Source organism: Natator depressus, chromosome 8 (genome assembly GCF_965152275.1).
Source record: "Natator depressus isolate rNatDep1 chromosome 8, rNatDep2.hap1, whole genome shotgun sequence".
Lineage (NCBI taxonomy): Eukaryota > Metazoa > Chordata > Testudines > Cheloniidae > Natator > Natator depressus.
Window position 1 is genome coordinate 55214713 of NC_134241.1, and position 15575 is coordinate 55230287.

The following is a 15575-nucleotide window of genomic DNA, read 5'->3' on the forward strand; positions in this document are numbered from 1 at the left end:
GTTAATAGGAAGTCGTCATTGAATGGGAGGTTTTCTTAATGGGGTCCTGCAGGTATCAATTCTTGGCCTTACACTATATAACATTTTTATTAGTGACCTGGAAGAAAATATAAAATCATAATTGATAAAGTTTGCAGATGACACGTAAATTGTGGGGAGTGGTAAATAATGAAGAGGATAAGTCACTGATTTACAGCGATCTGGATCACTTGGGAAACTGCTGGATCATATTAAAGAAGTTCTATATTAAAATCACAAATGAGTTTGATTCCCCATAGTTTAAATTCCAGGGTATTACTAATTAAGAGGTCTCTTGGTTTTTGGTACTGTTTCTCTCCCTCTATGTGTGAAACTTGCAAGCTGCTAATTGTGTTAGTACATTCTAAGACAGAGTCTGTTCTCAAAGCAATTCACAGAGAGAGAGACCCAAAGCAATACTCTAACAACAGAAACAGCACCCAGAGACTCCCCGCCCTTTTGTTGTATTAACAATTGTGATTAAAATAGAGATAGAGGATGTATGTGGATGGATGCTTGGTGTGGATAATAACTGAATGATCAGGGAGGTGCCAGCCTAAGAATCCAGTGTCCATCTGCTGAAGAAGGCGTCAAGTGGAAATAACCAGAGGACCCCCGGAGGGCAGACTGGAATCCACCCAACAGCCTCAAGAATGGGAGAACCAAAGAACAAGATAACATCTAGCAGCATGGAGCCGTCAGGAATGTGCCATCTGCTGATTGATTCAGCAACAGCATGATGAAGCAATTCCCATAGACTGGCATAGGAAGAAATTCCTATAAAAATGGACTCTAGAAAGTGAGAACTTTGAGGTCTGATTCTGCAAACCAACTTCCAGGAGCATCAGATGAGCATCTGACAAGGCCCTGCTCCCTCCTCATGTCCAGGCCACCTGGCCAGTGGCTTGGCATGAGCAACTCTAAGGCTGGTAACTATGATAACAACCTTGCAGAACCTCTGTGTGTGTGTGTGCGTGTGTATGAATGAATGTGTGAATAAATATGAGATTGAATGGAATGTTATAGCTGTAACTAACTGCTCACTATGATTCTTTCTGTATTCACAATAAATGTGGTATTTTGCCTTTTTCCCTTTAATAAGATCCTGCTGGTTTTTAATTTATTGGTATAACAAAACTGGGCACAAGCAAACAATATATGTTTTAATATGGCTAAATGTAAATGTGTACATCTAGGAAAAAGAAAGTAGGCCATGCTTACAAGATGGGGGATTATCCTGGGAAGAACTGACTCTGAAAAAGATTTTGGGAATGGTGGATAATCACCTGAATATGAGCTCCTAATATGATGCTGTGGCCAATGCAATGCAAGGATGCATAATACTGTGTCAAATTCTGGTGCCCTCAAGAAGGATGTTGATAAATTGGAGAGGGTTCAGAGAGGAGCCATGAGAACAATTAAAGGAATAGAAAGTGCCTTTTAGTGAAAGATTAAAGAAGCTCAACCTATTTAGCTTAACAAAGAGAAGGTTAAGAAATGAATTGATTAATCTATTAGTACCTACATGTTGAAAAAATATTTGGGCACGTCTACCCTGGCAAAGTTACAGTGCCGGCAGTTACAGCGCTGCTCAGAGAGCGCAGAAATGAAACCGCTGTTGGGTGTTCACACTGTCAGCTGCCTGTGCAATAGCGTGTTCACACTTGCGGCAATATTCGGAGTGGTGCATTCTGGGCAGCTATCCCAGAGAACACCTCTTTCTCTTCTGCAGCTAAGACTTATGGGAAGGCGGAGGAGGTTGCGGGGCATCCTGTGTCCTGTCCCAATGCCCCGTGATGCATTGCTTCGCATCCCAGAAATTCCTGTGCTTCCGTCCGCATTTGGAGCCATCTTTCAATGGTTTGTGTACTGCACGCCCTGCCTCTTTGGGCTGCAAGAACAGATCCCGAACTGTTGACCAGTATGCTGCTCGCTCTGACTAACATGTCATGAGTGGCAGTGGAGTTATTCCTTAAACTACAACGGGAAGAGGAGTGCGACATTGATCTCACCACGCGTAGTAGCTACGACATGAGATTGCTTGTGGCATTCGTGGAGGTGCTGACCACAGTGGAACACCACTTTGGGGCTCGGGAAACAAGCACCGAGTGGTGGAATCACATCGTCATGCATGTCTGGGATGACTAGCAGTGGCTACAGAACTTTCGTATGAGGAAAGCCACATTCATGGGACTGTGTGATAAGCTTGCCCCAGCCCTGCGGCGCAAGGACATGAGAATGAGAGCTGTCCTATTGTTGGAGAAGGGCGTGGCAATTGCACTGTGGAAGCTGGCTACTCCAGACTGCTACCAATTGGTTGCTAACCAGTTCGGAGTGGGAAAGTCGACCGTTGGACTCGTGTTGACAGAAGTGTGCAGGGTCATTAATCGCATCCTGATCCGAAAGACTGTAACTCTGGGCAACATGCATAACATAGTGGATGGCTTTGCACAAATGGGCTTCCCTAACTGCGGAGGGAAGATAGATGGCACGCATATTCCAATTCTGGCACCAGACCATCTAACCACCAAGTAGATTAATCACAAGGGGTATTTCTCAGTGGTCCTCCAGGCACTTGTGGATCACCGTGGGCGTTTCACAGCCATTAACGCAGGCTTCTTTTGGAACACTAGCCTGTTCAGGAAGCTGCAAGCAAGGACTTTCTTCCCGGACAAGAAGATCACCGTAGGGGAAGTCAAAATGCCTGTTGTGATCCTGGGAGACCCCGCCTATCCCTTAATGCCATGGCTTATGAAGCCATATACAGGGCAACTTAACAGCAGCAAGGAGCGGTTCAATAACAGGCTGAGCAAGTGCAGAATGACTGTTGAGTGTGCCATTTAAAAGCCCGCTGGCACTGCCTCTATGGGAAGCTGGACCTGGCCATATTCCTATGCTTATAGCTGGGTGCTGTATACTCCATATTTGTAAAGGGAAGGGTGAAAGCTTCGCTCAGGGCTGGACCGCAGAGGCTCAGCGCCTGGAGGCTGAGTTTGAGCAGCCAGAGACCAGGGGTATTAGAGGGGCACAGCACGGGACCACAAGGATCAGGGATGCCTTGAGGCAGCAATTTGAAGCTGAAAGCCACTAATATTTGTTGCTATGCTTGGGAGTGCAGTGCTTGTAATGCTAGGAGGTGATTGGTGCACATGATGCAATAAGGGGGTTTAAATTGTATGTTGCTTGAAGTGCTCTTTTTGCTTTCAATTAATAGAATAAAGATTGCTTTCAAACCAAAACAATTCTTTTAATAAAAGACAACAACTGGAGGAGAGAGTCAAACAAAAACCCCATCAGCAGTGAGGGGGATGGGGGAAGGGAAGGTTCCAGGAGGAGAAGGGGTACCAGGATGGATAAAGATTTGTGTATGTTCAGGGATCATATCCAACCTTCTCCTCTGGAGTACAATGCAATGGGTACTGTACTTCAGCAGGGCCAAACTGCAGAGGGATGGGTGTTGAGTGCTGTGGATAGTGCGAGTCCACAGTGCTGGACTGTGATGGGGAGAAGTGGAATGCTGCGGGTATAGAGTGGAGCCAGGAGGTTGATAAGAGTGTGTTGGTGGTGTCTGGGGGTCGCATGAGAAAGAGTTTTGCGACAGCAGCTGCAGGGGAGGGCAGGTGCAGAGCTGCGCAGTTTGAAAAGCTAGTATCACCTGGAGCATATCTGCTTGGCGCTCCATAACATTTAAGAGCTGCTCCGTGACTTAATTCTGCCGTGCCATGTTCTCCTTTCAGTCCCTCTTCTCACTGACCCGCCACTCCTTCAGTTCCTGTTTCTCAGCGGCAGGGTGCATCATAACATCACACAGAAAGTCCTCCTTAGGTCTTCTTGGCTGCTTTCTAATTCTGAGCAGCTGTTCAGCCGCTGATAACTAAGGGGGAGGCTGGGCTCCCATGGTCATTTCTGTGAAGTTTAAATGCAACATTTTACAGAAGCAGTATGGTTTGCAACACAGACAACACTGGTTCAGTGCTTTAAAACACAGCCAGTACTCTCACCTCTGTCACTAACTGGCTGACCCCAGGCAAGCACACATGAGCCACAAGACCCCCAAAATGGTGAGTAGCTGCAGGGGCAGGGTAAATCACTCTTCCCGGACCCTGCTATACACTGGGCATGTGGCTCTTGGGGAGAGCCAGCACCGTAGTGGGGGGGCCTGATAATCATTCCTGTCCCCAGACTTTCCGCAGGATGTGATCATATCTTGCTGCTTAGGGTGAGCAGGGAATCAAGGGAGGATCTTCTCCAAGCCTACGGCTTCCGCCCTGGCCCCTATGCGGCTTGCCTGTATGCAGCAATGGTTCCCCTTCCCTCCCGAGCCGTGATGGCATAGTGGGGTGAGAAAGTCACTGTTAATGGGGCAAGAAACAAAGCAGCTCTGCTGAAGAACCTGCGGCAGCCGATTGCCCAGTATCTCCACGAGAGTTTCCTGGAGATCTCTAAGGGAGATTCCTGTGACGTAAGGGAGTCAATCAGTAGCCTGTTCCGCAGCTCAGACTAGGCATGCGGTGGGAGACAAGCCTGCTTCCTGCAACCCTCCTTCCCCCAACAGCTTGCTTCAGCAATTGCCAAAATCAGATCCACTTACCAGGGGCCTCCTCTCCTGTTTGCACTTTGCCAATCTCTGACAGCTGTGGCTGGCTAGTCTCCTCCGCGGTAGAAAAGAGCTCCTGGCTGCATGCATCTCTGGCCTCCGAGTCATCCTCTGCCTCTGGGTCCCCTTCCCCATCCTCATCCAAGATTTCCTCCTCCTGGCTCAGTCCACTCTCGACTGGCATGCGAGCCAATGAAGTATCCACAGTGGTCTTTGCAATTAACATGGGGTTGCTGCCAAGTATCGCGTCCAGCTCTTCGTAGAACCAACAGCTCGTGGGCCCAGCCCCGGAGCAGCGGTTTGCCTCTCATGCCTTCTCGTAAGCGTTCCGCAGCTCCTTCACTTTGACCCTGCACTGCAATGTGTCCCAGTCATGGCCCCTTTCTGTCATGCACTGTGAAATTTGTCGGTAGGTGTCATAATTCCTACGTCTGGAGCTCAGCTGGGACTGGACAGCCTCCTCTCCCCAAATGCTGATGAGGTCCAGCAGCTCGGCATTGCTCCAAGAGTGCGATCGCCTGGTGCGTGGAGCAGGCATGGCCACCTGGAAAGATGTGCTGAGACCACTGCACACATCACCAGCAAACAGGAAGGGGACTTTCAAATTTCCAAAGGAATTTTGGGTGGGGATGATGGTTGGTCACCAGAGGGCAGGGCAGTAGTGTTCAAACTGATGACAAGAGGTGAGAGCAGGCATTTTGGGACACCTCCCGGAGGCCAATCGCAGTGCTGTAACCACCACAGTGTCTACACTGGCACCGCAGCACTGTAGCCCCAGCGCAGAAAGCTGTATGCCTCTTCTTGGGGTGATTTTTTTTTTAAAGTGCTACAACTGCGCAGTTTCTACGCACTAAGTGGCTTGGCAGTGTGTACATCGTGGGAGTTACAGCGCAGAAAGCTGCTTTACTGTGCAGAAACTTGCCAGTGTAGACAAGGCCTTTGATAATGAGCTCTTCAGTCTAGCAGAGAAAGGTATAACATGATCCAATGGCTGGAAGTTGAAGTTAGATAATTCAGATTGGACATCATGTATAAAATGTTAACAGTGAGGGCAATTAACCATTGGAACAATTTACAAAAGTCTTGGTGGATTTTCCATTACTGGTGATTTTTAAATGAAGATTGCATGATTTTCTAAGAGATCGGCTCTAGAAATTATTTCGGGAAAGTCCAATGGCCTACGTTGTACTGGAGGTCAGACTAGATGATCACACTGTTGGCCTTGCAACCAACGATTCAGGACAACAGAAAGTTTGGCCTCTTGTCACACGTGTTCCAACCAACTACCACCAGCAACTGGAAAGGTTAGTGCATGTAACAGATGCAAGGTAAACTGGTGTTGTAAGCTCAAAGCGTTCCAGTTAGTTTAAATGCCTTTTTGACCAGTGTAAAAAGACAAAGAACTCAAATACATGACGGATGTTACCTCCTCACAAAGGACAGGGCTATTCTGAATGGCAGGGTCCATTCAAACTTGTTCTCCAGAGCTTTATACTGCATAGTACAGCAAAAGCATCCCTGTCTGTTGGGAATATTCTGACACAGTATTCACAGCACCATTTAGGGAGGGCAGGAGGAGGTCTCCTGCCTCGCCCCTGAGTTTTGTACAGGTCTGCTCACAGTGCACATCCTAGCCCCAGGCAGAGCTCTTAACTGCAGCACAGCCTGAATGTGGAATGTGAGTTCTGCAGAAGAGAAGTGCTGCTCCCAGTTTGTTCCCCAGGGGCAGGGAGTCGTATTTTGTTTATAAACAGAGGCAGGGGGAATTAAGATAAGAAAGTGCTGGTAATTTAAATTAAGGATCTGGAAGGCATGAGATGAGCCTGAAAACAGGATTCCCTCTGTGAGGGGGAGGGAGGAGAAGGGTGTTGAAGAGAGAACACAGGAGGCTCAGAAGTCTGAGCCAAGGTTACGTTCAGAAAAGAGGGAGATGTGAGGGGGATAGATGAAAAGAAGGGGTCAAAACCAAGCGAAGAGACAGCAGTGATTTAGAGAAGTTCCCACCCTACCTGTGGTAATTATGTGGCCCCATCACCATAGGATCTGAGCATCTCACAATGTCTAACCTATTTCTCCTCACATACCCTCTGTGAGGTAGAGCAGTGCTGTTATCCCCATTGTACAGATGGGGCATTGAGGCACAGAGAGATTAAGGGCCAGATTTTCAAAGGTATTTAGGCACCTAATGGTATTTTCAAAAGTGGTGCTTTGTAAACCTAACCTGCATCTTTGGGTGCCTCAAGACCTTTGAAACTCTGTCCCTAAGGCACTGGCCTGAGTCAGACAGGAAATCCACAGGGAAGTAGAACGCAGGTCTCTCAGGGCTAGCTCCCTATCCACTGGACTCTCTCTGGATTCAGCCTCTCTCTCTGCTGAATGCTGGGGAGGAGGGAAAAAAAGAGACTCGGATTGTCGGCTAGATGAGAGCAAAACCAAGAAGGCTAGCTCTCTGACCGTCCAGCAAACGGTCCCAGGCTATTGGGAAGGATGTCATGGTTGACAGCATCAGAAGCAGCACAGAGGTCAGGAAGGATGAAGAAAAAGAGAACAAAAGTCAGACCTACAAAAATGATTAGGGGTATAGAACAGCTTCCATATGGGGAGTGATTAATAAGATTGGGACTTTTCAGCTTGGAAAAGAGACAACTTAGGGGGATATGATAGAGGTCTATAAAATCATGACTGGTGTGGAGAAAGTAAATAAGGAAGTGTTATTTACTCCTTCTCATAACACAAGAACTAGGGGTCACCACGTGAAATTAATAGGAAGCAGGTTTAAAAACAAACAAAAGGAAGTATTTCTTCACACAATGCACAGTCAACCTGTGGAACTCTTTGCCAGAGGATGTTGTGAAGGCCAAGACTATAACAGGGTTTAAAAAAGAACTAGATAAATTCATGGAGGATAGGTCCATCAATGACTATTAGCCAGGACAGGCAGGGATGGTGTCCCTAGCCTCTGTTTGCCAGAACCTGGGAATGAGCAACAGGAATTGATGATTACCTATTCTGTTCATTCCCTCTGGGGCACCTGGCATTGGCCACTGTCAGAAGACAGGAAAGTAGGTTAGATGGACCTTTGGTCTGACCCAGTATGGCCGTTCTTATATTCAGATGAGAGGAGAACACTTAACCCTGGGAGGGTGGCAGGTTCTGCCCCAGGCTGGGTTGTAGAGCAATAGCTGCTGTGAAATCTTACATTTTAACTGAAAACCATTTTGTTTTGTCATTTTTTGTTCTGAGTTTGAGAAAAGGAAAGGAAAGAGTAAGTGTCACATAAGTATCGGATATGTTTATGCCTCAAATGCTTAGGGTTTCAGCTGTATTCAGGCCAACTGCAGGACAAAGAACACAGCAATTGCAGCCACAGAGTCCATAAAGTAGACGATTATTGTCATTATTTGTATAATTCACTGGGTACTATCTGTGTGTTCAGCACTGCTCAGACTATGGAAGAAAATGTAGTCCCTGAGCCAATGCACATAAGATGTATAATTCTGGATAAGATGGCTCAGATATTTAGGTATGAAGTGTATAGTTATTGACCACATGTTATCACATGTTCATTGTGTAATGTTAATATCTATGAGTGGAGGCACTGATGGCAATAGAAGTTTTCCCTGATTAAGAACTGGAAGGTTTGACCCTCCAATATTTTTTCAAGAGAAAGAGCTCCTGTGCCTGTTTATTTTCCTTTCCTGCCTGCAGTGACCCTGATATACCTCAGAAGACTAATTTTCCCCCCTCAACTTTAAAATGTGGAATTTTCTTAGTGTTTAGTTTTAAAAATTCTCCTGTGAGAACTGCAACTCAATCATTGTAGTGTTGCGTTTAAGAGCCTTTTTAAAAGTAACGAGCCTTTAGACAGAAGTGAAAGCAGTGTTGCCAGCTCTCATGATTTTGTCCTTGTTTTCCTTGAAACCCCAGCTCCTGGAGTCAAAGGATATGTGATGATTTCAGCCTTCATTCATAAAGAAAAAGTAAGTTTCTAGCCCTCGTGGCTGTGGAGATAGCTTCAAAATGTGACCCCAGTGCACCCTTGAGGGTGCAAAAGCCAAAGACTAACAAAAAGAACACAAAATCTATTACTTTTACATACTCTCATGATTTTAAGCCAATCTCATAATTTTTGAACATTAGGGTTTGACAATACTGTGAAAAAGACCTGAAAGTGTCAGTTTCACTCTTGTTTAAAGTAAGTTTCTAGTCTATTATTTGTGGTATGGTAACACCCCTAGAGCCCCAGGCAGCTGCAGTATAAACTCACAGAGCCTTGCCCTAGTAGGATGTTTTCAAAAGTTAAATGACCTATTCCAAGCTTGGTGAACTGCAAAGAGTAAGAAGTCTAAATGGCAGAAAGGAATCTAGATTTTTCTACAACTCTTTCAACTGTTGTATTCAAGAGTTAATAACAAAGTAAGAATATACCGTACATTAATATCTTGAACCTAACCAGTGTCTCTTAAGGGACTTGACACAAAGATGTCATAACATGTTACTACTACAGCTAAATGAGTATAATATTTATTTAATTTTCCTTCTTTACATAGGAATTAGATACAATGCTCCTGCCAGCTAATTTCTAAGTTATCATCTGCAAAACACCTACAGTTTTCAGGTGCCTAACTCACCCCAGAATCATGGTTAAAGTTGCCCCCCCCATCTGAAATTCTGCCCCAGGACAGGGCATCACGCCCCTGAGATTGTGAGCAGGAGGCAGCTCCATCAATGGGCTCCAGTAGTGTCCCAGAGGCAGGAGAACTGGCAGTGTAGGAATAACACAGGTTATCCACCTACCAGGGGCAGGTGAGGCGTTGCGTTTCCCTAGCTCCATCCGCTCAAGGCGTTTCACCACCATGAGCCGGCCCGGCTCGCAGGTGGCAGTATCTTCCCGGCAGCCGGGGAAGCAGCAGGACCCTGGAGTCCTGACTCCCATTCCCGGGCTTGGTGGGGATGCTGCTGCTATGGCACCCCGGCGCCCAGCCCCCAGCAGCGGGTGAGCAGGGCCCGGACCCCCGCCCGCCCCCCTCAGCTCAGCCCAGCCCAGCCCAGCCCAGCCCCTAAGGCCCAGGGGGGTGTCTTTCTTCCACAGCTCTGTCCCCAGACCGCAGGCTGCCCTCGCCACGCACCCACCCACAGCCGCTCCCTTACTGATCTCTCCAGCCTCCTCCTCCTCCTCCGGCTCCTCCTGTTCGGGGGGCAGCCGGGCCAGCGCTGCCACTACAGCCTCCTCAGCCGCCATCTTCCCCGCACACAGCACGGAACTACTGGGCTGGCGAGGGAGCGCGAGCAGAAGCCGCAAACGCCTCTCCTGACCGCAGGGAAGGGGAAAGGGTGCTGTTCGCTGCTGGCTTCCTCTCACTGGGCAGACGGCCGCGCCGACTCGCCGCAAGGGGGCGGGCTGCCGTTGTTCGGGCCCCGCCAATAAAAACTACGCTTCCTGAGATGCATATCTGCAAAAAACTACACTACCCAGAATACACCGGGCAAACAACTGCCCTCCCGTGGCCGGGAGCGTGACGTTCAAATGACTCCAGCGGCCAAAAGGCGCAGTGAGAAAACTACACTACCCAGAATGCTAGTGGGATGAGGTTTGTGTTGGGCCTTGGTTAGACGGCGCCACAGTGAGTAGAGCTCCGGGCTGTGTTTGTGGGGGTGTCTGTGTTCCCCAGCCTTTGCCTTGGGCTGGCTGGGAGAGAGTCTCGCTCGCTTTCTCGCTCGGGGGGCGAGTGGCTGGCTGCCCCTTCTCTGAGGGATAGGGGCCGTGTGGTTCTCTGGGGCTGGATGGGGCATTTCCTGGGGGTGGCAGGGAGGCTGCCCGCGGGGTCTGTGAGGTATCCCGCCCCCGCTGCTGCTGCTGTAAACATAGGGGGTGGGGTGGCGCTGGGGAGCAGCTGGAGCTGCTGCGGGAGGGGGGCGGCACCGAGCTGTTCTCGGACTGGAGTTCTCTCTGCTTCCCCTTCTTTGGCGTGGGTGCCACGATCGTAGGTGCACTAGGAACAAGGATACTGACCTGCGAGGTGCAAAGGGGCTTAGGTAAGTTCGCAGTTTCTGTCCTGACAGCGATTAGTCACCCTACTGAATAGCTCTTGGATAGTGAGTACTGACAGACCTGACGCACCCATTCCAGGTGGCGTTTCTTCGAAGGCCAGCCTCCATCGCCCATTTGTTCACTCTTAAAACAATCAGCTTTGTGCTGTATCCCGTGCTGAGCTTCATGCTTGAGAAGAGCTGCCTGTAAACATCCATATGCTCCTTCAAAACCCTCCTTAAAACTTCTTTGCCGTGATGCCTACAAAAAAACAAACAAACAGAACTTGACCAATATTGTCTCATTATTTACTTGTACTCTCCCATCTGTCTGTCTTTTTCCAGCTGTTGTCTCTTGCTTAGATTGTATGCTATTTGGGACAGGGACCATCTTTTGTTCTGTGTTTGAACAGTGCCTATGACAATGGGTACTAGTCCATGAATAGGGCTCCTAGGCTCTATGGTGATAATAATAATAATAAGCCTGAAAGTGTTAGGCAGGTTCTTGCCCACATGCTTGGGGTCTAACTGAGCACCATATGTGGCGCTGAGTAGGAATTTTCCCCTAGGTCAGATTGGCAATGACCATGGAGTAGGGGGCGGGGGCTTGCCTTCTTTTGTAGCATGGGGTGTAGATTGCTTGCCCGGATCGTCTGGAATCATTTCCCTGTCATCACAGGGGCATTGGGCATTGGTGTACCTTGGTTCTCCAGTTCTTTGCCTGTGGCATCCAGGGGCTTGGTCTGCTGAGGATTGTAATACTTTGGTGTAATTTGGGTTGCTGGGTGGTGTTAGTGGCCTGTGATAGACAGGTGACACTAGATGATCTAGTGATGCCTTCTGGCCTTAAATTCTATGATTCCGTGATATGACTTTATTGGGCTTACTCGTCTCATACAAGGATGATCAACATTACATACAGCATATTATTTCAGGCACACTTAAATCTACTCCTCTACTATAGTTACCAGTTCTCTGCAATATTGCTCCACTCACTGTTCATAGAGTGGAAAGTGTAGCAAAGCTCATAACAAAATTGTGTGATATGCCACATCTACCATTAATTAAACACTTGTTTAATCCACCACATGATCATCTGCCCTCACAGCACCCATTGTGGATAAGTTTACCGGGTGAGGGATTTACAGTCGAAGACACGTGGCAAGCTTCATGGTCCGCAGACAGACTGACAAATAATTATCTTGTCTCGGACTCCACTCAGCATCAACCTGTGTTTTATTTACCACAAAGGCAATGGAGCTTTCTTAGCTGGTTTTGTACTGGACATGGAATTTGTGCTGCAGCAGAATTTAGTGGTGTTTTAGAGACAGTCCACTATATCAGTGTGGGCAGCCACAAACCATGACGCACGTTGTTGAGGACTACAAAATAACTCAACTTTTTGATGGTCTTTGTGCCTTGAACATTGCTGATAAGAGTGCTGTGGCTTGGCTTGACTGGATTGCATAGGCCAAATAAATAAATTGGGTTAGACTGTTGTTAGAAAAACGTCATTATGTGTGTTTTTAAGAACACCTGAGTTTATCGGAGTTAAAAATTTAATTTGCTTTTTCTGATTTAATTTCAGTTTGCATTTTTCTTTTAAGTTATATATGATGATGAAACTAACACAAATCAGTTGCACATTTCAGTTCTTGTGCACCAAAGCTTTCTCTCATATTTGGTTCACTAATATTTTAGGGGAACTTTAAATCTAAACCAAAAATGTTTTATGATCAGAAATTCTTTTAAAATTAATGAAAATGTTTTTTTCATTAACATTACAAACAGTTTCCCACCCATCCTGAAATCAAACTTTTTAGGCCTACCTTACCTGAAAATGTCCCTTTTCTTAATTTTTTTTTTTTTTTCCAGTGGGGAGGGGTCTGAAAAGTCCTTGATCTTTGAAACTAGTTCTACCACTATTCCAACTAAATGCCAGATTGTGCAGTTTGGGTTGCTGGGTGCAAAGAGCTTCTACTTCCAGTGGATTTTTTTTTTCCCCCATGCATTCTTCCCCTACCTAAGATAGCAAACTCCCCCCCCCCCCCCGCCACCATATCTAACCCCCGCCCCCGTATGCTTAGGGATGGGGTCCTGGATCAAAGGTTTTTCTGGGCAACTTGGCCACCTCTCACAGCCCATGCTTCATGCTTGCTGCATTCAAAAAGATCAGTCTTCTAGGATCAGTTGGTCCCTCTCTCTGTGCATACTTCAGGGATGTAGCTTTAATGCAGTCCTACAAGATTCCACTGGAAGAGTGGAAAGGAGAAGAAATTAGGAGGGGAATAAAATAGTGATTTCACAGCTCAACGGTGATAATTTTCTTCTTTGCAATAAGTTCATAAGGCAGCAACAGATAAAAGGAGAGAGAAGAAAAATGGAGGTCCAGCTCCACAAACTTATGAAATGTTCACAAGAACAAGGTATTTGTATAATTGAAGACAGGGAAGCTCTTTTTTACTTTGTTATACCATGCTCATCACCATAGTAGCTGAGTGCCTTCCAATAATGCATTAATAATTTGTCTAATCTTCCATGTCATTTCATAGAATATCAGGGTTGGAAGGGACCTCAGGAGGTCATTTAGTCCAACCCCCTGCTCAAAGGAGGACCAATCCCCAACTAAATCATCCCAGACAGGGCTTTGTCAAGCCTGACCTTAAAAATATCTAAGGAAGGAGATACCACCACCTCCCTAGGTAACACATTCCAGTGTTTCACCACCCTCCTAGTGAAAAAGTTTTTCCTAATATCCAACCTAAACCTCCCCCACTGCAACTTGAGACCATTACTCCTTGTTCTGTCATCAGCTACCACTGAGAACAGTCTAGATCCATCCTCTTTGGAACCCCCTTTCAGGTAGTTGAAAGCAGCTATCAAATCCCCCCTCATTCTTCTCTTCCGCAGACTAAACAATCCCAGTTCCCTCATCAGCCTCTCCTCATAAGTCATGTGTTCCAGTCTCCTAATCATCTTTGTTGCCCTCCACTGGACATTCTCCAATTTTTCCACATCCTTCTTGTAGTGTGGGGCCCCAAACTGGACTTAGTACTCCAGATGAGGCCTCACCAATGTCGAATAGAGGGGAACGATCACGTCCCTCGATCTGCTGGCAATGCCCCTACATATACATCCCAAAATTCCATTGGCCTTCTTGGCAACAAGGGCACACTGTTGACTCTCATCCAGCTTCTCGTCCACTGTAACCCCTAGGTCCTTTTCTGCAGAACTGCTGCCGAGCCATTCAGTCCCTAGTCTGTAGCGGTGCATGGGTTTCTTCCGTCCTAAGTGCAGGACTCTGCACTTGTCCTTGTTGAACCTCATCAGATTTCTTTTGGCCCAATCCTCTAATTTGTCTAGGGCCCTCTGTATCCTATCCCTACCCTCCAACATATCTACCTCTCCTCCCAGTTTAGTGTCATTTGCAAACTTGCTGAGGGTGCAATCAACACCATCCTCCAGATCATTTATGAAGATAAAGAATAAAACTGGTCTGAGGACTGACCTTTGGGACACTCCACTTGATACCCGACAATCTAGCCAACTTTCTATCCACCTTATAGTCCATTCATCCAGCCCATACTTCTTTAACTTGCTGGCAAGAATACTGTGGGAGACTGTGTCAAAAGCTTTGCTAAAGTCAAGGAACAACACGTCCACCGCTTTCCCCTCATCCACAGAGCCAGTTATCTCGTCATTTGCTCTCTCTCCCCCCAGAGAGAAGCGTGTGTTGTGGTAGGTGTTTTTTTGTTTCTCTCGCCCCCCTCCCCCGTATTTCTCTAGTGTTAAAGTGAGATCTTAGAATCCAGCTCTACTAGAGGTCTGCTTTTATTGTTCTATTAAGTGTAAATAGGAAAAAAATGAGAACTCATGAGGATGAATTCAGGGAGAGGAAAGTTAAGTCTAAAGTATTTTTCTCCCCACAATCACATTTGATGCAGCTGTTAAAGATTAAATTACATGTATTTGGCAAGAAGTGGAAAGATAATTTTGAAATAATATTGATTAACATTACTTTCTTTAGGGATTTGAGATGTCCAAAAAGAAATCCAAGAAGTCTAAGCAAAAGGAGGGAAGTTCGGATGCCTTGGATAACAAAGTAAGAAAACTAATACTCTTGTGAAAATAACATACTTTTAAAGCAGAGTTTCAATTGCTTAGCAGATGCTTAATAGTCAGAGGAATGAATCAGTGGCTGAGAGGAAAGATAGGGTCATGAGGGCAGTAACAAGAGTGACTCAGTGAGCTTCTTTTAAGTTTCACTCCTGATTTTCAGGAAGGCTGTGAGCAGTTTAGGTATAGAACTTGTCAGAGAAGATTCCCTCTTGGTATATGCATTTTTTTCCTAAGAGAAATTGTCAATCAGAAAGCAGTGTTTATCTCCTAGATACAGCTGAAGGCAGAGTAGTGATCCTCATTTTTTTTAGATTAGGAGCCAGTGATGTGCTGCCAGTATTTTAACAAGTAAAGGAGTACTTGTGGCACTTTAGAGACTAACCAATTTATTTGAGCATAAGCTTTCGTGAGCTACAGCTCACTTCATCGGATGCATACTGTGGAAAGTATAGAAGATCTTTTTATACGCACAAAGCATGAAAAAATGGGTGTTTACCACTACAAAAGGTTTTCTCTCCCCCCACCTCACTCTGCTGCTGGTAATAGCTTATCTAAAGTGATCACTCTCCTTACAATGTGTATGATAATCAAGGTGGGCCATTTCCAGCACAAATCCAGGGTTTAACAAGAACGTCGGGGGGGGGGGGGGGGTAGGTTACCTTGCATAATGACCTAGCCACTCCCAGTCTCTATTCAAGCCTAAGTTAATTGTATCCAATTTGCAAATGAATTCCAATTCAACAGTCTCTCGCTGGAGTCTGGTTTTGAAGATTTTTGGTGTAATATCGCAACTTTCATGTCTGTAATCGCG

At 46.4% G+C, this 15575-nt stretch overlaps 2 protein-coding genes across 4 annotated transcripts in view; one reads left to right on the top strand and one right to left on the bottom strand.

The window, feature by feature from the left end:
- TRMT1L (tRNA methyltransferase 1L) overlaps window positions 1-10076 on the bottom strand; it is a 56097-nt gene extending 46021 nt beyond the window's left edge. Inside the window, 1 exon segment of the mRNA XM_074961134.1 lies at window positions 9767-10076. Coding sequence (XP_074817235.1) covers window positions 9767-9857 — 91 coding nt within the window. The 5' untranslated portion in view covers window positions 9858-10076.
- Window positions 10077-10132: 56 nt separating this feature from the next.
- The window catches only part of SWT1 (SWT1 RNA endoribonuclease homolog), a 62958-nt gene continuing 57515 nt past the window's right edge, over window positions 10133-15575 (top strand). The window contains exons 1-2 of one of the 3 annotated variants that reach the window (XM_074961133.1): window positions 10133-10239; window positions 14673-14747. In XM_074961133.1, the coding sequence (XP_074817234.1) occupies window positions 14682-14747 (66 nt within the window). In that variant the 5' untranslated portion in view covers window positions 10133-10239; window positions 14673-14681. Of the gene's footprint in view, window positions 10240-10521; window positions 10652-14672; window positions 14748-15575 lie in introns of those variants that run through there. The other 2 variants (XM_074961131.1, XM_074961132.1) reach the window with 2 other exon arrangements.